Here is a 22,750-nt window from a genome sequence, read left to right as displayed (position 1 = left end):
TGTTGAACTGTAGGTCTCCTGTGCAGCTCCTACTCAGAGCTTATAGTCTAGGCACAATAAAGCGTTAAATAGGAAACATGAAGTAATCACAAACTGCTAAGTGCTATAAAGGAAACAAATGAGATTCTTTATTGCAGAAAAACTGGGATTGGGGGGTGGGGGTAGGCAACAACCTAGTTGAGTTTGGTTGGTAAGAGAATGTCACATGCAAAGAACCGCTAGAAGACAGAACCTTCTGGGTCTAGAGAGCAGTGTGGTAACGTTTTGAGGTTAGAAAGATCTTTGTATTTTTTTAGAAATTGAAAGGAAGCCATTGTGGCTGGAATCAGATGGAAAATGATATAGAAAAAGATTGGAAAGGAAGGAAGGCCATGTTATGGTAAAGTGGTAGAATAATGTCCAGAGTGCCACCAAATACTCCAGGCTGGAGTTTGAACAAAAGTTTTGGGGTGGGTACCTTCATTTGGCTAGTTTAGAATATAGGTCGTATTTAAAAATTATGGGAGTGGTAGAAAACACAGACTGAGCCCAGAGGACCTCCAGCGTGCGGGGTGAGATGGAGCAGAAGGAGGCCAACCAGGGGAGTATCATGTCCTGGCCACCAAGAGTGGAGGTTCTCTCAAGGCAGGAGTGGTCAGCAGCTCAGATCCTGCTGAGAGTCAGATGAGGCGAGGACTGAAGCGTGCCCCTTGGATTTGCAGCGTCGAGGTGGACGATGCCATGAAAAGCTACTTCAGAGGAGTCAGCTGAAACCAGGTTGGAGAGGGTTGAGTGAGTGGGACATGAGGCAGTGGACACGACATGCATATAGACACAATGAGGCAGCTGTTTGGGATCAGGCGCAGGCAAGGCAGATGCCCCCAGGGCTCGGGTTTTGCCTGTCCTGCACAAATGCCTGAGAGAGGGCATTTGGACGGACATTCTTGGTGACTGAACGTGGAATCTAAGCTGGTGAGTGTGCAGGTCGTGATGGTGGTGCTGTTGACGGGGTCAAGGAATTACTGCAATGGAAACACTTAAATAAGGAGCCCTGTAGCCTCAGAGGGTATAGCCCCGGAGTGGTTTAGTGGAGTCAGGTTTCAGAGATTCTGTGGTCTCAGTGGATGTGACCTTGGGGGTGGCTGGGCTGGAAGAGGAAATTGTCACTGCAGATGAAGTTGTAGTTACAGCGAATACACTGTTTATATACTCTTCTGTGCAGATTGTTGTCTTATTTCTATCCCCTCGGTACTCAGTATTTCCTGAAGAGACATGTTAAGGTTCTTGGTTATTTTCCCATGATTGTATAACTTTTCTCATTAGGGTAAATTAAAGGAATTCATGTTAGAAAACAGTGCGTTGAAAAGCAGCTTGGATTGCATACACAAAGACCAGATAGAAAAGCAAGAGAAAACGAGAGAAGAACTAGCTGAGTATCAGCTCCAGCTCCAGGAAGCTGAAAAGAAACACCAAACTTTGCTTCTGGACGCAAACGAACAGGTGAAGTGTGGAGTTTGGTTACTTGCGGGGGGGAAGGCTGGAAAGTGTGTGTTGACCATGGGAATGAGGCATCCTTCCCCCAATTATCTGAACGTGTCTCATTTTATAACTGAATTTTTAAAGATTCCACCTTGGAGTAGAATAGTAGGAGAGTTTCAAGACCATTTGAAATGGTCCTTGGAACAGCAATTTTATTTTTCATTTGTTTTGTTTACAATGTTTTTAGCTGAACCTCCTGGCTAAAGTAGCATTTTCTGCCCTAGCATGAAATGGAAATCCAGACGTATCGAGAGAAATTGGCTTCTATGGAAGAATGTCTCAGCTCTCAGAAGGTGGAGATTGACCTCTTAAAGTCCAGTAAAGAAGAACTGAATAATTCCTTGAAAGCGGCCACTGAGCTTTTAGAAGAATGGAAGAAAACCAAGGTATGTTTACTTCTCATTGTTTCATGACTTCGAATGGTTTATACAGAATAATCGTTGTTTTAATGGTATTGAATGATGAGGTTTCATTTTTATGAAAAAGGCTTTTATAGTTATAAATAATAATCTCATCAGTTCTCTGCTGAGTTTATTTTTTAAATATGTTTTTATTGATTTTTAGAGAGGAAGGAGGGGAGAAAGAGAGAGAGAAACAGAAACAGAGAGAAACACCCATTGGTTGCCTCCCGTCTGCACCTCGATGGGGGATCAATCCTGGCTATGTACCCTGACCGGGAATTGAACCTTTCCATGCATGGGTTGATGCACAACCAACTGAACCACACTGGCCAGGGCACTGCTGAGTTTTTTTAAAAATCAGTGGATGGCCTACAGTCTCATAGCTTGAATGAACTTTATCCATTGCTCGGTGAACCCTCTCAAACTAGAGTATGTTAAAGACTTCTCGAGATAGACGTGAAGCTCAAACTACTAACAGATTAGGGGGTGCCCCTAGGTAACTTGGTGGCTAATTCTAAGGTCTTGCTTGATGGGTCTCCAAGTTCACTGCTGTCACCAAACCCACTTTCCTCTGGCAAAGATGAGGTAGAGCATTTGGTCAGGCACAGGTATGTGTGCACTCTCCTCTCCCTCTCTGTGGAGGGACCATAAAGCTCTTTTCTTTAGGGAACATGGAGGTGAACCCTCCTCTCAGGGTTCTTAGACGGGAGGTGGTGCTTCAGGAATTCTACTTGGAAAGGGAGGCTTTGATTCCTACAGATATTTTTCATAAAATGAATACCATCCAGAATGTATAATAACGAACCTGGAAAATAAATATCTTCCTGTAAAGGTCTTTTGTAAAAGATGATTTAAATTTTTAAAAGTATGATGTTTGTATATTGAATATATTCAGACAGAAAGCTAGGTATAAACTTCTTAGGTTTATCGCCCTTATACAGTTATCATGGTGAAGGAAGTATACCAATAAAATACACACATGAAATTCAGAATAACAATGGTCAGTGATGTTCTTTTACAAAATGAGAGATGTTAGGTTGACTAATAGAAAGTAGTTTTGGGTATACCTTTTTATTTACTCCCTTTCTGCCTGTTTAATCTTTGACAGTTTCACTGTGGGAATGTCTATTTGTATACATACCATGTACAAAATGATGCATTGTGGAGTCTGTTCAGATTACATATAATTTTAATGAGGTATCAGTTGATAAGCATTGTTGAAATTGACTTAATCCATCTCTAATCCGGTTATGGTTGGAAACAGAAATAGAAAATTTCACAAGTACAGATGAACTGCAGCATTGCTAATAAGTGACCTCAAGATGAAATATACAAATAATTAAATGGCTAGCAGCATGGATAATGGTGCTTGGGTGTGTTTTTTTTATAGTTTGGTTTGCCTTTATATATTCATGATCTCTTATCAGTAACTCTTAGAGCTAAATTGTTTTAGAATTCTGCATTTTTGAGATATTACATAATACAATGCATATGCCATGTATTATATGATATCCTAATGGGACCTGGGGTAATACTTCATACCAATCCATATTTCTATAGCAAAATGTGTGACTGTTCTCAAGGTAGGAACAATAAAAGCTGTAAATACCTTGGTATCCGGTGAAGTTTTGCCTCTAAATCATTTGCAGAGCTTCTTTTGGATGTTGCAGTTGTGGTTAAGGAACTTGAACTCTCTGAGAAGTACATGAAGCTCTAATTCTCCCACCATTCTGTTCACTTTCCAGTTGCTACTGATAAAATTTAAATTTGTATTGTGATCCATAATATTCTTTAGCTTTCATTTGGTGTGACTAAAACAAATGCCATCTTAGGTATTGAAATTTTGCACCAGCACAAGATTACAAATGGGAATATAATTCTTTCCGAATTTTGGACTCACCAAGAATATGTCCGTGGATCCCTATTCCTGCCCTCTGGGTGTGATTCCCGTTGGATAAACACTGGCGTGGTGAGCCACTTAAGAGAACCTTGTCTTAGCACCACGCTTTATGCTTGCTGATACTAAGAAGGGGAGTGGCAAAATCAGTGTCTACTGGGGAGACTTGGGAAACTTAGTAGAAAAGGTGAATTGTTTTGTTCATCTTTAGATGTTTTAGTTTGAACATAATAATTCTTAAATTGTGTCTCATAATTAGTTTCCTCTGTCCTCATAAAAATATTGAAGGCTTTAAATTCAAGTGTTTGTTTTGTAGATGGACAATCTAAAACATGCAAGTCAGCTGAAGAAGGAAAAGGAGCGTGCCCAGGGGAAAATAAAGTTGTTGATCAAATCCTGTAAGCAGCTGGAAGAGGAGAAGGAGTTGCTGCAGAAAGAGCTGTCTCGCCTTGAAGACGCCACGCGAGAGAAACAGAAATCAGGTGGGGCCAGCTGGGCACAGCCAGGAGCCAGCGCTCGCGAGTCCTGGTGTGTGCACGGGCGTGGGTTTAGTGCTCTGTTAGTCCTGCGCGCTGATTCTCCGCAGTTGTCCATTTTCCAGTTTCTGAATTTTGTGCTCAGCTTGGGGTCATTCATAGGATTCTGAATGGAGCCTACATTTTGAAATAGGATTATCGCATCTTCTGTTCGATGAAACGTATAAAAATCTTTTTGCTGATGGGCCATTCCAGGAAGTTTTTTTCATGTGACGTCCATCTCTGTAGCTCCTACGTCACTGGCAGATTGGCCTTTGAGCTGGCGCTGGCAACTTTCAAATAGCTGATTCTGGTTGCCCTGGCCCATCATCGTGGACCAGCCACACGGGAGGGGTGGGGAGCTATAGTTTTGGATATGGAGGTAAAATAAAAAAGAAAAGACAACCTTTCTCCACTTAGGCTTGAGTGGAATGCTTCTTGCCATGTGGAAAGATGGTGGCGAACATTGTAGACGTGGCTCTTCTGGACCGTAGCTCGGCAGGGTGCTGGATCAAAGCTCAGCAGGGTGGGCCAATGATCTTTCCTGCCCAGAAGAGTCTTCAGAGTGTACTGGGCTCCGGGGAGTTTTTCTAATGGATTTTACGCCACATGGCAGCTACAAGTTAACCAAGACTCCTACCTTTATAGCATCCCCCAAGCTTTTGTCCATTGGACTCTCCAATGATTACAAATGGTTTTCAGAGCTTTTTGGACCTGTCTTTTCACTGTTCCCCTTCTGCCTCCCAAAACCATCACAACCAAGACTTCATATTCTTTACCAACTTACATTTTTGTTCATTCCCATATGGTGGAAAGATTGGACAGGGAACATGGGGGATGTGCTAAATTAATCCATTTGATCTCATAGGAGCAACTACAGGAAAGTTTGATGTGCTGGCTGACATACGAGGTTGAGAGTTTGGTGGGTTTTACTTAGGCTGGCCTATTAAGACTTATGTAATCTACTAGACTACTTACCTTGATGTGATCCCTCCCAACAAAGGGTTGTTTGAACTCTAAGAACATGCATAGATACATCTCCCCCACTTCTACAAAAGCATAGAAAAACAAGTCTAAGGTTTTTGCTTAATGATGTCCAGTGTCAGCTAGAGGAGTGTCAAGTGACATGATGTGACTTCTGACAGGTCCTGTTGTGGATGCCAGCGTCGATGAACTAATGACTGAGGTGAAAGAACTGAAAGAAACCCTTGAAGAGAAAAGCAAGGAGGCCGACGAATACCTGGATAAGTACTGTTCGCTGCTCATAAGCCACGAGAAGTTGGAGAGGGCCAAAGAGGTGTTAGAGACACAAGTCACTTGTCTGCGTTCACAACAATCTCAACCTAATGCCCAAAGTTCTTCGCCCAACTCTGTGGTTCCGGGACCATCTCCAGTCTCCTCTGTTACTGAACAGCAGGAATCATCTGGCCAGAGTAAAGCTCCAGGCAAAAGGCAAAGGCCCAGTGGGATTCGGGAGAGTGGGGGAGGAACAGCGCCTTCTACCCCAGACACTGTTCCTAAGAGAAGCCGGAAGGCGGCCAGAAGTGTTCACCCTGCAGAGGGTGCAGAAGATGCTGAATTTGAGCTCGAGGGGCTTCCAGAAGTTGTAAAGAAAGGTATGGCATGGTAGTAAAACAGAATTATCTATGTCCTTTTGAAAACCCACATGGAATTTCCCATGTGAAAAGACAGAAGCGTTGAGTTTTAGGTTATTGTGCAATTAGGCGAACTAACATCAGAAGCGATCGCCTGCTTTTAAGGTGTATATTTTTCTTTATTTCATGAGACCAAATAGGATATAGTTGCTCATATCCCACTACAGAAAGTGCTAGTACATTTGCAAAATGACTTAAAAACCTGTTTAGAATCTGATATTCCTGTGTTGAAAAATCCCCATCTTGCCGTGTGGAAAGCTGATGGCGAGTGTTGTAAACATGGCTCTTCTGGGTACTCTTCAAGCTTTCCTGTTCATAGTCAGGCCCTGGACGATGGGCCCGATGATGCTGGCCCTCTGGCTGGAGCCATGGGACCCCCCCTTTTTTCTTTAAACCTCAGTGATCCTCCAAGTGCGTCCTAGGGACAGGGAACTTGTTACTGGTTTATCACCAAAAAAAATGTATAGAAATCAAGAGTAAGAGCTTAAAATTTTCATAGCAATTTGACATTGTCACAACATCCAAGAACATAATCATTTCTTTATGATTTGTTCTTACTGTATTGTATAAAAGTATTATTCCATAGAAGTTTAGAAATTATCCCCCTCTCCCCCTAAAATTATCAAAACTGATTCTTAGCCATAGATGGGTTGAGAAGCACTGTTCTGGGTCACTCTAGCCCTTAGGAAATCCAGCCCCAGAGAGTGAGCTTTTGTTTTCTCCTTACTGTTTTTTATTTGTAGTTAAAGGGTTAAAAACAAAAACAAACCAAATGTTGCTTTGGTAACCTGCTAATGCCACTCTGGAGTGTGTGTGATAATCCTGTCATTTAGTGTCCCTGGGGCTGATTTTCTCCTCTTGGTCATCACAAATCACGTCAGGGCCTTCTGTGGAAGGAGGTGATGTATGCAGCCAGTGAGACTGAAATCACTCTCAGCAAGGTCAGATCTCGCCTCTGAGAGGAGTCACCTGAAGAAGCTGCTAGCATTTTACATTTCCCCCCTGTAAACAAGAACTGGCCTTTCGTTTTTATTTTTTCTTTCCATTTTCCCCTCTTTTTCCCCCTCTCTCTAATCCAAGTTTTACAGAAGGGCCTATCTGGTGTGTTCTTCAGATGTTAGAAAAACACAAGTTAAGACATCCTCATAGAAGAAGCAGGGAAATCTTGGTATTTTCCCATTGTGTGTTTTTTTTTACATTTTTAATAAGAGAAAACCTTTTAGTTAGTTAGTTAGTTATTCAGTTTGACGGCTCCCAGGGTAGCTGTGAAGTTAATCTCTGTCCACTGTGGCTAGGAGAAAGCGTTTTTGGAGTTCCACTTATCTCGGTTTATCTCGAATGCGTGTCTTTTCCATTATGCATGGAATTGGACCTAGCAGTGTTGACAGGCAGCCTTTTCTGTCCTCAGGGTTTGCTGATATCCCAACGGGAAAGACAAGCCCTTATGTCCTGCGAAGAACAACCATGGCAACGAGGACCAGCCCCCGCCTTGCTGCCCAGAAGTTAACACCATCCCCACCAAGTACCCACAAAGAAAATCACGCCGAGACCTCGAAACCAACAGTGGGTGGCAGCAGATCACAAAAGGTAAATTCCTCTGAACAGTATCTGCAGTTTGAAATCCAGGAAATGAGTGTTCCCCGGGTGAGGGTTTGACACTGCGCTGGGACTTGGGAGCCCTTCAAAGCCTGTCCTTCCTCTCTGCCTGAGGCGTAAGTGGGTCAGTGAGCAGCCCTGGGGATAAGTATCACTGTTGGGCTCTCTAGTCTCATTGACCCAGCAGGCCAGGTATGGAGTTTGATGGCAAGTGGCATTGTTAGACCTCAGAAGACTTGTAAGAACATGTCAGAATTTACCCTTGAAGGATTTGAAGAGCTAGTTTTTCTTTTGGCACAGGCATCGGTCATAATAGTTTCATGCTTTTTCTTCTCACCCAGCTGCACCGATTCTTCACTTTTTATTACTCCTTTACTTTCTACATAAAGCACATATTTTATGAGATGTGTAAAGTAAGGAGCTCTGTTTATGGATACAATTTTGCTTGTTGAGAGCTAGGACCATAGTGATCTCTGTCCCTTGCAAACAGCCCAGTAAATGTTATTTAAAGCATAGGGAATGTTTGCTTAACAAATGTTGGTTGCATCACTGTAATCCACACCTGCAGCTGCCATTGGGGGACACAAGTGTGTGCATCCTATTGAATGCTCACATTTCGTGTTCTCTCTTTATTGACCTCTCACTGCAAGTAGTATCGTGGAAGGAGGAGGAAAGTGAGAGTCAAAGGTTTAACGCCCAGAGTTCAAGCCTGCTCTCTCCCTCAGTGCCATGGTCTTGCTTTTCTCCCAGTGTTTCGTCAGCTACGGATTACAGGAATATTGTTGGAAGTTGCTGGAATAGCTTCAAGAATATTAAAACTTGGTTGATTTTTGCTTGCTTGTCAGAGTTGAAGTGTGCAATCTGATTAACTTGAACCAGCAAATGAAGCTTTGAAAGTGTCGTCACCCCTCTTAGTATAATGTAATGACTCTGAAGTCAGCGGGTGCGCTTCTCATTGGGGTTTTGGGTACCAAAACAGTGACATCGCCGATTAGCTGCATCAGAATGAGCATATTTGCAAATTTGTTTGTTGATGTATAAGAGGTCTAAGTATTGAGGAATTTATATCTAGTATTAAGTTTATTCATAATTTATATTATAGTAAATTTTTTTTTAAACTCAAGGGTGAGGAGGAAAGGTCTGAAATTTTCTTTCACTCATTAAAGTCGACCATCCATTACTTATATTAGAAATATTCTACTATTTTGTGCAATGTTTTTCCTTCCTCCATCAATTACCCCATTTCTCCCCCCCGCTCCCCCCAACACACACACACACACACACACACACACACACACACAGACATTTAGATTTAACGTTTAGATCTGGTAACAACAAAACACTGAAGAGAGTTTATTGAATAGGTCCTGACTTTCCAGTGGCCATAACAACAGCTTCTTTTCCATAAAGCAACCAGTGCCTCTACATGGTGAAGCCTCCAAGCTTGACCAAAGTTGTTACCCCATAAGCTAGCCCCAGACCTGCAATCCAGGGGTCAGGTTTAGATCCTGGTAGGGCCGGGCCATTTCCTTAGCTGGCTGCCTGGGAGCTGCTCCCTCCTCCTCAGTGCACACGAGTAGCCCTCCTGCTGGTCTCCCACTTGTGGGGATGAAGCGAAGTATTTGCCTGGCTCTTTAAACAGAAAATCATGACTAGGTAGAAGTGCCCTGCACTTCCATTATTTTATGCCAGTTCACTTTATTGTAATTACTTTCTTAAAAGTCTGCCTTCTGAATTGCAGGGTGAATTCTGTGAGGTTCCTGATTATGGTTTACCAGTGTCCCCATGTCTGATACATGTCTGACATTCAGCAGATGTTTGTTGAATGAATGGAGCTGTTGATGTTGTCCTGAAGTGACTGCAATAATGAATAGATGGTTAAAGGTGTGCTAGGAAATCATCTCATAAAATCACACGGGTCATTTTCCCCTTCTGTGATCAGGAAGTGATAGTAAAGCAGTTTACATGTGGAGTTGAGACTTAACCTCTAAGAAAACAGGCTTTACACACTAGGGGGCCTGCTCGCCACACTGCTGTTGAATGTCCAGTGCAGAGTTGTAACCATGGTTTCCTGCAGATCGGCTATCGGTGTGCTAGCTACAGGCGGCAGGAGGCAGCAGCGGTTATAAATTGCTAAGCAATTCGTGCACGTGTGCAAGTGAATGGGGGGTTCCCTCTTGAGAGGAGGTTATAGGAGACTTCGTGATTAGATGCAAACTTCAAAACCCAGCCTATTGAATTTTAATTTAATTCAGCATTTTCTGAGTCGCCTTATAAAATGCTTGCCTCATCTGTTAAGCATATTTCATCATTCAGTTTGAAAAATATAGAGCAGGGCATCACTTTTCTAAGGCAGCTGCTTAGAAAGTCTGGATTATGAGCCTTTACCTGAAGGGAATGGCTTGAGTTTTGAGTGAGATGATTCCCTGGGTCATGTAGCAGGACCGTTGGTGACATCTGACAAGTTCAGGGGGGAAAGTGGGTGAAACACAGGCAAGGTGAGGGTCATTCTCTTATGTCTCTGGGGTGAATAAGTCTAGGAGCCCCTAGCTTGCTGGGGACAAAGGAGCATGTTGTGTGTGGACTTGACCTGAACCTGGGGTTGGCTGGTGCTGGTGGATCGACCACTGAATTGTGGAGGAGGAGGATGGTGCTGTCACTGCAGCATCAGTCAGTCACCAGTATGGGGGGCTTGCTGTTTTTCCCCTGCTAATGAGGTCCATTTTCACTGAGCTGTCCGCACACTTGCCCTCTCCTCATGTGGCTGCCGACAGTTGGTAAGACAGTTAGGTTTCGGATGCACTTAAGAGTGTAAGTACTTGGTGAATTTGACCTCATTATTGATAAATCTGAGGCTAACTGACCAACATGAGGATCAAAGCATAGTTTAAACTCTGATCACAGACTATAATTTCCCCAACTCAGAAAAATTGAATCTAGAGGTGGGGGAAGTGCAGGGATGGACTTTGGCTGTTTAATTGGGGTTAAGAAAGAGTTTTACTAGCTTAGATTCTCTTTTCCCAATGTGAGCTTTCTCTTTTTTTATGGTGAACCTAGAAATTTGATTCTCCTGCATCTGATGGGTTCAAGGGAAATGCCTGCCTTTTATATCACTTTCTACTTAAAAAAAAAAAAGAGTACCATAAAACTCTGTTTTTTTCCTTCAACTTTCCATGACTGTGATTTTCCACTGAGTCCTGGTCCTGGGCCTGCAAGGCTGCTGCTCCTTTTACATGTCCTGCACATAATCGGAGGTGGAGGAGGGCTTCCCAGGGATTTGATCTGTTGGCCAGATTTGCAATGGTTTCTGTAATGAAAAGTATTTAGCTGCCTTTTAAAGCAACGCACTTCCTATGGAAAGAATATAAGTGGGGAAATAATTTCCATTCTTCTTACTGCTTCAGAAGGAGGTCACCGGCAGTTGGCTGCTTCTCAGTGTCGGTGCTGGGCACACATCACCCTTGTCAAGGGCCCGTCCTCCAGTTTTACGTAAAGGTCTTCCTCCCTGACTCTCCCACTCTGGCCTTTAACTTTGGTTAAATGAAGCTGTTGTGCACTTCACCTGTCTTGCTCCATTTTCTCTTCAACCCCCTTCTTCTTTCACTACGTGTAAACCTCAGAAGTCCTGACTCTCCTCTGTTTCTTACAGTCTCACATTTTCTGAGATCCTTCCTGCTCTTAAAAGGCAGGACATCAGAAGGGGGATTTCCTACCAGCAGACTTATTACATAGCTGCCCTTCTGCTGTGATCCAAATCCCATATGGGAGCAAAACAGCCATGTAGGGAGGGTTAAAATGCCCTTGCGTGAGAAACAGGTGGTAGGTCTTTTAAATGTAGATAAAGCCTACACCCTGTGGAGGTCGCATTACTCATTTGGAATAGATTCCTTGGAGTGACAGCAGGGGCTCAATTAGGATAGATAGAAGCTGGCCTGGATTCTCTCTTGGGTGTGTATGGAACGGTTGCCAGGTAGTCAAGCGTATTGTGGGCACAAGGGGTGCAAAGGTAAAGGGGACATAGTCTTCGCCTACAAAGAGCTGCCCTGTGGTCTGATGGTGTCACACTGGCCTTGGGAGCCCGCCTGGCCGTCAGAGGTGTCAAGGTTTGCAAGGTGACTCGTCAGAGGTTGGGCCCGACATCTCCCTAGTTGTTCGATGGGGCCTGTTCTTAGGCGAGAGGACGGGGTGAAGCTGTACAACTCCCTGGGAAGAAGGGTTTAACTTAACATTTGGTGACAGCGTTTTTGATGCTGCAGAAGTGGGATGTGGTCGAAACCTCTAACAAAGGTGCTTGTGTTGCAGGTCAAGGTCGCCCATGAGAGCCCAGCGGAGCGGGGCGCCACCCTCCGAGAACCCACCGCGAGGCCGCTCTCGGTCAGTAACCTTCCTGAGAGGCGCTCGGCGGGCAGCCCCCGGGAGGGCCTGAGGCCCAAGCGAGGCCGGCTCAGCCCCGGCCCGGAGGCCGCCACCAAGCCCAGCGAGAGCTGTCGGGTCCAGTAGAGGAGACGAGCCTGCGCCTTGGGACCCCCAGCAGGTGGCTATAGTGACTACACAGCAGCGTGCCGGCAAGGGCTTGTCTTTAGGCAGGGACACATTGTCAGTGGGAAGAAGACAATCCCTTATCAATCTAACTGCATTGTACTCTTTGGATCCTCCATTAGAAGTGTTTGGAAGCCCTGATCACCTATTCCGCATGGATACTCCTTTTCAGTGTTGTAAATTGTAGTGTAGAAAGCCTTTTGGTAATATTGCACTTGAGTGGCAAGCACTATATTATAACTTCTGTTTGTGTGTGGATTTTATACTAAAAAAAATGCAAAACATTGTATACTTCCAATTAATAGCTCCCAGGAAAATGTAAACTTGCCTTATGCTATTTCCTGTGTTTAGTTTTAGATTGAGAATTTCTTTGAGCTGAGTTAAAATGAAGGAAAACCATGTTATATGTTTCTAAGGAAAATATGCTCACATATACACATATGGCCATGTCCACCCTTCTCTTCCAACGTGTCTTCTAAATCTTTGTTTATATAATGTGTACATATTTGTATGTGGCGGTGGTGGGAATTGTGTATTTACTTCCAAGTAGCCTGGTTGCAGTCTCCTTGAAGGTGTAATATATCAAATTTTCTGTCATTGTGATACTCATTTTTTTAAAAAAATTTGTCATGCGTGCTCACAAATAGTGATGTTGTATTAAAATAAGGCATTTTTTCCTACTAAAAAAATCACTTTTCTTTCTGTAAAAATGACTCCTAAGTATAAATGCATTATGAACATTGAGACCACTTCCTGCCAACTTCAGCAACCTCTTACAAAAGCAAAACTGTTCAGCAATTGACACTAGTGTACGTAGTGAGTGAACACACTCAGTTACAGTGAAAGACGATTCAGAATATGGGCCATGAAGATTATATGGGAATACACTACGTCCAGCCAGTGTCTACCATATTGAGTGTCCCCATTAAATCGTATCAGCAAGGACACAAGTATGTGGTATTTTCCAACTCATTTGGATGACAGGGCTTTGAAAATATGCAGGCATTATGAGCCATATCAAATCTAAACACTTTGGAACGTGTCCTTGTGGCCTTGAATCAGGGTAAAAAAGTTTTCCAGGATACGAGTTAGGAAAAGATCATTTGCTCTTGGCTTTCTGTCCAGATTGATGGGAAAATCTTGACCAGCACCCTCATTTGCATTTTAACACTGTCCTTTGCAGGGTGGCCGCTGTTGCATAATGCTTCAGGGATACTAAGCTGCTTGGTACTCCTGTACTGAAAGCTGATATCCGGACTCGCCTCCTGTTTCTCTGGTAGCTCGGGGTTTTGTCTGGTCAGTGTCCTTATCACAAATCATCCCAAGGCTGCCATGTGCTCAAGGGCATGGCCCCGAGCAGACCTCCCTGGGACTGGGCCATCGGCTTTGTTGGCCGTCCCCAGTTACTGGAAGATTCCACCGGTAGGTCTGGCTGAGTAGTCCTGTGGGTCCTTGAAAGCCTCTGTTCTGTGGACCGCTGCTGCCCCTGCCCCGTGACGGGGGCACTTGGCCTGGTGCAGGGAGTGCTCGGCGTGCTTTCCCCTTTCATGCCCACAGCCTCGGGAATGAATAGCCAGGACGTGGCGTTCCCGTAGCCAGCAGCACTCGGGCTGGGGGCCGAGCTGCGGTCAAGATGAAGAGTAAGCGTGCTACGGCCCCAGCTCTGAATACCTGATGCGCAGCCTCGGCGCAAAGGTCTCAGCTGACAAACCCGAGGGAAAGGGACCAAGTCCAGAGGCCTAGGAATCGGGCCATTGTCTGTATAATGGGGGGGTTGACCGAGACGATTCTTTCATCTTGAATATTCTGTAGGAACAGAGATGGCTCTGGGTTTGGGGGAATTATCGAGAGTCCAAAGGGACTGTATCTTCAGCGAGAAGGGGGTGAACCCAATGTTTTAATGGAGCCTGATTTCCGAAGAGTCACCCTCCACCCCTGCACACACACTAACTTTTGAGATTTATTTGTTGTTTTTCTCATTTGAAGCCAATCTATTTTGTTGGACCTACAGTATCATTTTCACAAGTTTGGACCTGGAGAGAAGCCAGGGCACATCTTTCCAGAGTCCCCTCACTCTAGGAGGGGAGACGTGTTCACTCGCCAACGGTTTTGAGTCCACAAAGATGCCTGACTGCTCTCAATGTGACTCACATTGACCTGAGCATTTCCAAGTTCTTTAAAGTCATTCAGGCTGTGTCAGTAATATCTTGGGAGATAAATTATGGTCAACTATTTAAGTCAGAGTGTACTAATCATTGGCCTGCATGTCCTATTTCTCTTGTGGTTGAGAAAGGGAAACAATGATTTCTTGGAGGTCACCAAGTACTGGAGTTGGTAGTTGAGAGCTGAGCTCTGCTCTCTCTCCCACTTCTATTCATGTCATAGAATAGAGGAAGGGGCTGGGTCCACTGACTAGAGAGAATAGAACTTGGAGTGACCCGGGACAACCAGGCCATTCTAATACCTACCTCCTGGAAGAGCCAGGTATCTATCTAATGCCAACACTCTTCTGAGCTATGGCTCAACGAAAAACACTGGGCAAAGTTACATACATACTACAAAGTGTTTTTGCATGTTGCTCAAACCTTACACCTTTGGGTCTAATGGAGACATTAGGATCTCCATTTTATAGGCTGGAATTAAGAGATAGAACTGACCCATACGTCTGGGGACACCTTGTTAATAATTATAATAATATATATCACAACATTTGTGCAAAATGGAGATTATCTTCATTGGGTAAGAGATAAAACAGGGTCGGAGCTGTTTTCAACCTCAGTTCTGTGAATAAGAGCCCACTATCTTGTGCCCACTCTCTAAGGCAGGCTATTCAGAGTAATCCTCACAGTGCAGATGTATTCAGGTGACAGACGCATTCCTCGTTTCCCTGTGCAATGCAGATGTCCTTAAGTCTAGGCCGATGGCATGTGACTTGTTACCATATATTAAATTTTCAAACACATAAAGTGAGATTAGCTATAAATGTCAACTTCTGAAAATTATAACTACTAACTTAATGCATAAGCATTATTTAAGTAAATCCTTTTAAAGAGTATTTTGGAAAACCTTGCAAAATCTAAGATTTTTAAGGTTTTGAATACAAAAGTTTAGTATAAATGTCAATATTACAAGTGAAAGTCAGATGTTAAAATGCCTGAGCTGCCCATGTGACTGGGCAAGTTAATTCACTGTGCCTCAGTTTCCTCTGGTAAAATTGGGAGTAATTTCCTGAAGTTGTCATATTGATTAAATTAGTTAATATTTAACTATATGTCTGATTTTGCACTCAATATATTGTTGGTAAGTGTGTATACAGATAATTACATAATTTTAAATTTTGCAGCTTAAAATTGTTAGATAAACGTGTTCATCTCACACGACATTAATTTCAGATTAAGTTCTGTCCAAATTCTCACCATTCTCAGTACCATTCATTCTTATTATGTGAGTTCATTCATCATAGACTCGTATAAATCATTAAGTTACTAATGCTGCAAGTGAACCATCCACAGATTTTCAGTTTTTTGTTTGGCTTTTTAAAAAATACCCAAAGTAAACAGTTACTAGAGTGATTATGGATGAATTGTATTGCTGAAGTTCATGTATAAATTGGTCATTTGGAACTCAGAATACATTTTCTTATAGAGACAACATTGTAAATTCAAGCCCGGAAAGTCAATTTAGTTATAATATGTTAAAATGGCAATGGGGGTTGGTTCCATTCTACAGAACTTCCACTCATAGCACTGTTCGTCTAGAAAAATCTATTTCAAGCACTGGGTTATTAGAAACTCATTTTTCTGCCCCTGAACCATTTTTCCAGTGGGGTGTTGGACAGGAGTTGTCTAGTGGTCTTGGGAGAGTCATGGTAAGTGTGGATTCCTGGCCTCCACCTTTTAACCGCAGCTGCTCCCAGTGTGAAAGGGAGCCTGGTGGCTTCTGCGTAGGTTCCGAAGCTGCAGGTAAGGTCCGCCCTGTGTACCGTTGATATGTTTGTTGTGCAAATGTAAGTGGTTTGTTCTACTGATGTTTTAGGAAATCACAAGCACACACACATCCCCAAACTTCACACATTTTTGTTGACTTGCAGATGGAGTCCAGCCCACAGATTCCCACCAGCCTCCACCCCTCAATGCAATGGGTGTGGCAGATGAGTGGGATCACTGGACTTCGCTGTACCCTGTTCTACTTTACCTTGAGGATGATCGGAGGGTAGTGTTGGCCTGTATAAAATATATTTGCCAAACCCAATCCAAAGCCATTTCAAATGCTTTATCTCATTTGATATTTAATAATCTTGTGAGATGCGTCCTATTTTACCACTCAAAAATAGACCCAAAGAGGTTATTAAGTGTGTGGCAAAACAAAACTGAGGCTCTAGTCTTGATCCCCGGTCCACGGCTCCTCCACTGTTATCATACACCCTTCAGTTGAGAGTAAAGGGATCCAGGAAGCCAGACAGCAGCTTGGAAAGTTCTAGGATCCATTCTGAACCCAATGGGAGGGCCGAAGTTTCCTTCTTTCAGGGCTTAGGACAACTCTGCACCTGAGGAAAATGTGCTTTGCTTAATCCTTTGATGTAGTCACAGATTTGGTTCCCAGCAAAAGCTCCTCTGTTGTCATAATAGGGAATTTCACTTTTGTTTTTCTCCGGTGCCGCTTTTGCAAAGAGATTGGAAAATAGCAGCTTTCCACAGTTACAGACGTGTTAGCGAAACACTGGAATATTCCTGAGTTGTAAATGCGAGCGGATCCTCTTGCTGTTGAAATCACAGCTGTGTTATCTAACAGCATTTGCTGGCTGGGCGCCCACCCCTTCCTGCTGGGCCATGGGCAGTCCCCGCGAGGGTGTTACTTGTCCTGGATACCATCTGCTGGTTGCTCGAAGGGTCATCTTCTTGGCCTTAGGCCAGCAGAGGGTCATGAGGGTGCCCTGTGTTAGCCCACAGTGCTCAGTCTCTGTGCTATTTCTGGACGGCCTATCTCACACGCCTACACACGGGCTGTGGACACTCCTTAGACTCACAGACACGTGGGGAAGGAAAGACGAGCCCTGCTGCGATTTGTACCCAAGAGCAGCGAGTGCAGAGACTTTCCTTCCGAAGCAGCCTTGTTCGGAGCAGACAGGTGAGCTGCTTCGGTGTTTTCAGAGGCGGGCATTCACCTAGGGGACAATAGGGTTCCAATGTCTCCCCTCCATGTGGAGAGACCAGATGATTACAGACTTCATCTAACATTTTAATGGGAGAACTAACAAATGGAGGAGACCCATTGTTCCTAGAGTTTAAAACAAGTCCTTACTGAGAAGATTTACTTCTCACTCCACTTACCAATCTGTTGTCCTGAAAACCAGAAGCCCAAATTAGCATCCTCAGTCTTGTCCAACATGTATAGCAAAATTAGATTCTTTTTTTCTCCCTTGAGGTTGTCATCAATTCATTTAAGGAGAGACTATGTTGCTTTGTAAGGGTCACACTGATTTCCCGAATGTGGCAATAGTCAATGACGACCTACTCTTCAACCAAACTCAGGCAGTTTTTACAATTATCCCCAGACAGGAAAGTTTGGTTGCTGTGGTTGAGATACTTGGTTACCCGCCCAACTGTCACTCCTACTTTCTTGCAATTAGAACCCACTTTTGTCCAGTTGTTGGGCAACATTTGCTCAAGAAACAGGGCCCCGTCACCAGGGACGGAATGTAGGTAGCATAAGCCAGTTATGGTCACACCATTCTCTGGTTACGATGACTACCTGCAGCAACCAATTCTGAGAACAGAGAGAAAGCATTTTCAAAACATAGGGTGCCTGATCAGAAACATGGGTCTTTATTAAGCCTCTGGACAAACCTTGGACTTCTTGTCTTGCCAGAAAATATATCATTATTGTTTGAGCAAGAGAGCCCTTTGAAACCCATTTGCTTAATGATCTCCCTTTCTCTGTCGTGAAAAGCCATTCTGCTTAAACTGGTACAGGGCACCCATCTGAAACGTAAGTTACACTAGAGAGACGTGAAGAAGGTACATAATTTTCTAATGCCTCCTGATGCGCATATTTAAAGCCATTCATTATCTGCCTATTATAATTTTCCTAAACGTCAGGTAATTTAACTTATAATAGCTACAAGTCCAAAATCAAATGGCTTTTGGAGTATCTATATTTTCTATTGCAACAACACAGTTTAATTATCTAGGTTTTATCACTTTGAAGATGAAGAAATTGAGGTCCTGGATAAGATACAGCTTTCTCTGCATCCCACACTATGTCCTAAAACCTAGATCCCAGCTACTCAGAATGGTGCTTTTAAAAAATAGAGCATTTGACCAGTCAGTGTGAATAATTATTTACACATTTTTTTTCTAGAAATGATCATGGAAGGAGCAGCAAGTTTGGACCACATTAAGGAAATTGGGTGTTGAGTTCTGTGCAGAGGGACTCTCCCTTCTCTCTCTGCCCTTGCCTTGAAGACCAGGGCTGTTACTTGGCAAAACCAGTAGGGAGGCCATGGTTACCGTGCCAGCAGCCTCAGAGCGGTGTGTGTGTGCATGTTAGTGGAACAGTCATGGGGACAGACACATGGAGCATGGCCTCCCAGTGTTGCTGGTGTCAGGATCACAGAGTCTCTCCGTCTCCCTCGCCAGACTCCTCCCCACGCTCACGGCCCCCCAACTGCCTCTGTGTGTCCTCGGGGGCTTCTCTGTTGTCAGCAGCTCTTAAACATGGAAGTGTGTGCCTTTTACACAACTTCGACTTTCAATTAAAAAAAGAAATACCGTCGGAATAATATGACAGTATTAATCTGATGGTAATAATCTGTCAGAATTTTAAGACTTCCTCTTTTTTTCTCCTAGGTTCCTTCCCTTCATACGTACAACCTATTTGAATTCTATTTGATGTGTGAAAACCATAAAATTGAAGGATATCACCTTTCCTAATCACTCCCCAATTTAAAAAAAAATATTTTTATTGATTTCAGAGAGAGGAAAAGAGAGGGAGAGAGAGAGAGAGAGAAACATCAATGATGAGAGTCATTGATCGGCTGCCTCCTGCACGCCCCCTGCTGGGGATCGAGCCTGCAACCCAGGCACGTGCCCCAACCGGGAATCGAACCTCGATCTCCTGGATCCTAGGTCCATGCTCAACCACTGAGCCATGCCGGCTGGGCTCCCAAATATTTTCTTTAAATAACAGCGGATGGGAGCTGGGCCACGTTACGTTAGAGACAATTCACCACTTGGCAGAAGGACTGAGTTTTAGAGAGCAAATTAGTAGTCAGGTGAGGTAGAAGGTCATGGCCACTGACCATTCAGTAAAAGTACAGACTAAGAATCTGCAGTGGTCACTGGAAAAGCAAAATGTCTTTTAAGTCAATATAATAATAGAGAATTTAGAAAAAAGAAATGTTTTTTAGAAACTCACCTTAACTCAAAAATTATTTTTATCTATAATAGACATATTGAGAAAACTTTTTTCTCATGTGATTTTCCCACAGAGAGGAGTTATTAACCACGCATGCCGCCTATTAAGGTGGGTGGGTTTCCTCTGCACTTGGTGCTTTGTTTATTATCTATTATTTTTAAGTTTGAAAAAGATAAAAAAAAATTAAAAAGTCTTGTTTTCTGGTTTCATATACTCCCACTTTAAGTGGTTTCTAGTCTTCATAGTTTTTTAAATTATTGAGGTAAATGAGCCCTGGGGCCTTTAAAGATTGGCTGGTCTAGACACCATCATCATCGCACAGTGATTTCATGAGCACATTACGGATGGTGATGGGTCAGGAGACGCTGAGAGATGGACAGCGAGGGCTAAAGAAGCCCAGGGAGGAGCCAGGTGGGCAGGCGAGAAGCGCTGGGGGCGGGAAAGGACTGCAAGGTTGGGATCAGAACACCCCCAGGAGGCATCTGCTGTCTTACAGTTTCAGCTCAAGAATTGGAGGTTCAGCGGTCTTGTGGAGGACCCCTAATTCCAGGCCGGGAAGCCCCCGGACCTGGGTCTCACAGCTGTTCCCTGCAACGGTCCTTGCTTTACGATAGACTCAAGGAGGCCACTCCAGTGCTCTCCTCGCTCCTTCACCACCCCACCTGCTTGTTTACAAGCGGGCATGGCCAACAGGCCTCAGCTTAGTATAGGCCTCAAGTCAGATTACTCCAACTCTTATCAATAGTTTTAGCTTCAGCTTGGGCCAGGGATGCTCTCCAGCTTTGACTTGCACTGGTTGGCATTCCTACACCCTAGTCCTACGTAATCTTTTAAAAGTCATTCTTTATTCTGTCCAATCTCCCATAGGCTAGGAGACAGGATGAAAGTCATAAGATGTAAATAATCCCCAAATGACAGAGAAAAGGGACTTTGTCACCTTAAAATAAAATTTACTATTTCCTCTTTACTTCCAGTGGTTCTACCTGTCATTTCTGTATTTCCATCCATTGCTTCATTCCTGCGTTACTCCTCTGGGCAGAATTCCCCTGAATCACCTTTAACCCCCCCTCAGTCCTTCACCCCCCCCTTTTCTGCTTCCTGGAGTACCTTGCTAAAATGTTTAAAGAGGCCTGTTGTGTAAAAGCTTTTGTTAGTGACTGTTAGTTGTCCCCAATATCCATTCTTCTTCATTGCTGCTGCTTTTTTTAAAATTACAGAACTCCAGTTTGGGGGCTGGGCACATAACTGCCATTATTAAAAATATTTCCCCTGCGTTTCAGCCTGCAGAACCCAGCAGGCACCACTGCTTGAAACGCTCGTTTCCTAGTCACCACACATTGCTTTACATTTTTATCGCTTATCTTTCTCACGTCCACTCTCTCCAAATAGCACTTATCCTAAAATTCTCTGTAAACTTGGGAGTCCCTACCACAGTGCCCTGCGTGGAGAAAGCTTCAGTAAGTATTTATTGATCCATCTGTAGCTGAATGATTTAAAAAGAAGCAGAACTCTAATTGCTCATAGATTTTTTTTTTTCCCCAGTTGGAAAAATCAAGATTGTAATTGTGGTCTTGGACTTTTATAAAAAGAAGAAAACCCCTGAGTTAAATGAGTTTTGTTTCTAAGGCTGCAGTAGCCACACTCACCTCTCCCAAGCATTTTTTCACTATACCTTAGACTAACACATTGAGTCCATCCAGATTAAGTGGTTTATGGCGCCTTAACCCACCATTCCTATTTCTGCTCCCAAACTGTTTTTCACCATTCCTTGGGGTTGTTCCTGACTCCCTGACCCCTAGTTCTACCAAATCCTCCAGGCCCAGGTAAGCCTCACCCTTTCTGTGCAGTCTTCCCTGACCATGCTCCTATGTCATCACCTCCTCCTGGGAGTGACTGGGTGGCCTCTCCGGTTAGCACATCAACAACAACGAAGTAACATATGCTTGTTTTTATGGATAGTCCTACTTCCTCATCTGAATCCAGGGACTCCCTGGGGACAGTAGAGTGTCCTATGCCTTTCACTCTCCCAGCTCAAGCACGAGCCCTGCCCAGAAGTATTTACTGAGGATTATCACCTGGATGACAGTTACCTTCTCTCTTTTATCAGGACCTGGAAGGGTGGGGAATCGACAGAGGTGTATTGACTTCCCAGCCTTATCTCTGGCTGGTACGAAGAGCCATCCTCTTGGGCTTCTTTTGGATAAAATAAGACCAAGTGGACCTTTGCCTACAGCTGTTTCCACTGATGGACTGGCTGAGCGTCTTATGGGAACTTCCCACGTGATTAATCTCTGTCTCAGAGTCCGCAGAGCTAGTCAAGAGAACGGTACACAGACAGCAGGCACTTTCCTCCCACTGGTTTCCTTACCACTTACTCCCGGTACAGCTAATTTTGCATCTTTGAGATAAAGAAAGATGGCCTATAGTTCAAGGATCTAATCACAGAAAGGCCAAGAAATCAAAGCTCAGGAGGTTTGCATGTACTTCATGTTTTCCGTTTTAACAGGGTGACCTTCTGTGGCTCCCCAAGTACAGTAGAACCCGCCGTGTCCATTCCTCTTACGTTTGGAATTGGGGAGAACGTCTCCTGTGCTTCAGACAGCCGTCTGCCTGCCTTATCAGGGAGGAACAGGCTTCCAAAGGAATTTTCAAAGGTTTGTCAGATCTCAGGAGGAATGCTTCACCTACTTAACTTTCAAAGTTTATTCTTTTTTTTTTTTTTTTAAATATATCTTCATTGACTGTTCAGAGAGAGGAAAGGAGAGGGAGAGAGAGAGGTAGAAACATCAATGATGAGAGGGTCATTGATCAAGCCCACAACCCGGGCATGTGCCCTGACCAGGAATCGAACCCTGATCGCCTGGATCCTAGGTCGACGGTCAACCGCTGAGCCACACCCGGCCGGGTTCGAAGTTTATTGTTTAATACTCCTTTTTTGGCCTACAAAACCCTTCCTTCCTTTCACCGGTGGTGATTTTCTCTTGGCCTTGAACCTACCCTCTGTGTGCCCTGTGAGGCCTAGGCCACCGCGGGCACCCTGCAAGCCACGTCTCTGCTTTTCCATGTGACTCACTGACGGCTTTCCAGGGTCTTGGGGGCCAGAGGCACCTGGGGAGCTGCAGAAGGAAGGGACTCCATCCTCCCTGTGGGCCTCCTCTCGGCGTCACCCTCAGGCTCCCTCTCCGCTCTGGCCCTGGCACTTGACTTCAGTAG

General features: G+C 44.1%; 1 protein-coding gene across 1 annotated transcript in view; it reads left to right on the top strand.

The window, feature by feature from the left end:
* The window catches only part of CENPF (centromere protein F), a 50,004-nt gene extending 37,175 nt beyond the window's left edge, over positions 1–12,829 (top strand). Inside the window, exons 15-20 of the mRNA XM_016224645.2 lie at positions 1,303–1,479; positions 1,743–1,904; positions 4,133–4,298; positions 5,477–5,947; positions 7,395–7,573; positions 11,885–12,829. Of these exons, the coding sequence (XP_016080131.2) occupies positions 1,303–1,479; positions 1,743–1,904; positions 4,133–4,298; positions 5,477–5,947; positions 7,395–7,573; positions 11,885–12,082 (1,353 nt within the window). The 3' untranslated portion in view covers positions 12,083–12,829. The remainder of the gene's footprint in view (positions 1–1,302; positions 1,480–1,742; positions 1,905–4,132; positions 4,299–5,476; positions 5,948–7,394; positions 7,574–11,884) is intronic.
* The last annotated feature ends 9,921 nt before the right edge of the window (positions 12,830–22,750 follow it).

Source organism: Miniopterus natalensis, chromosome 19, assembly GCF_054644295.1.
Source record: "Miniopterus natalensis isolate mMinNat1 chromosome 19, mMinNat1.hap1, whole genome shotgun sequence".
NCBI lineage: Eukaryota > Metazoa > Chordata > Mammalia > Chiroptera > Miniopteridae > Miniopterus > Miniopterus natalensis.
This window is presented reverse-complemented; position numbering and strand designations above follow the sequence as displayed.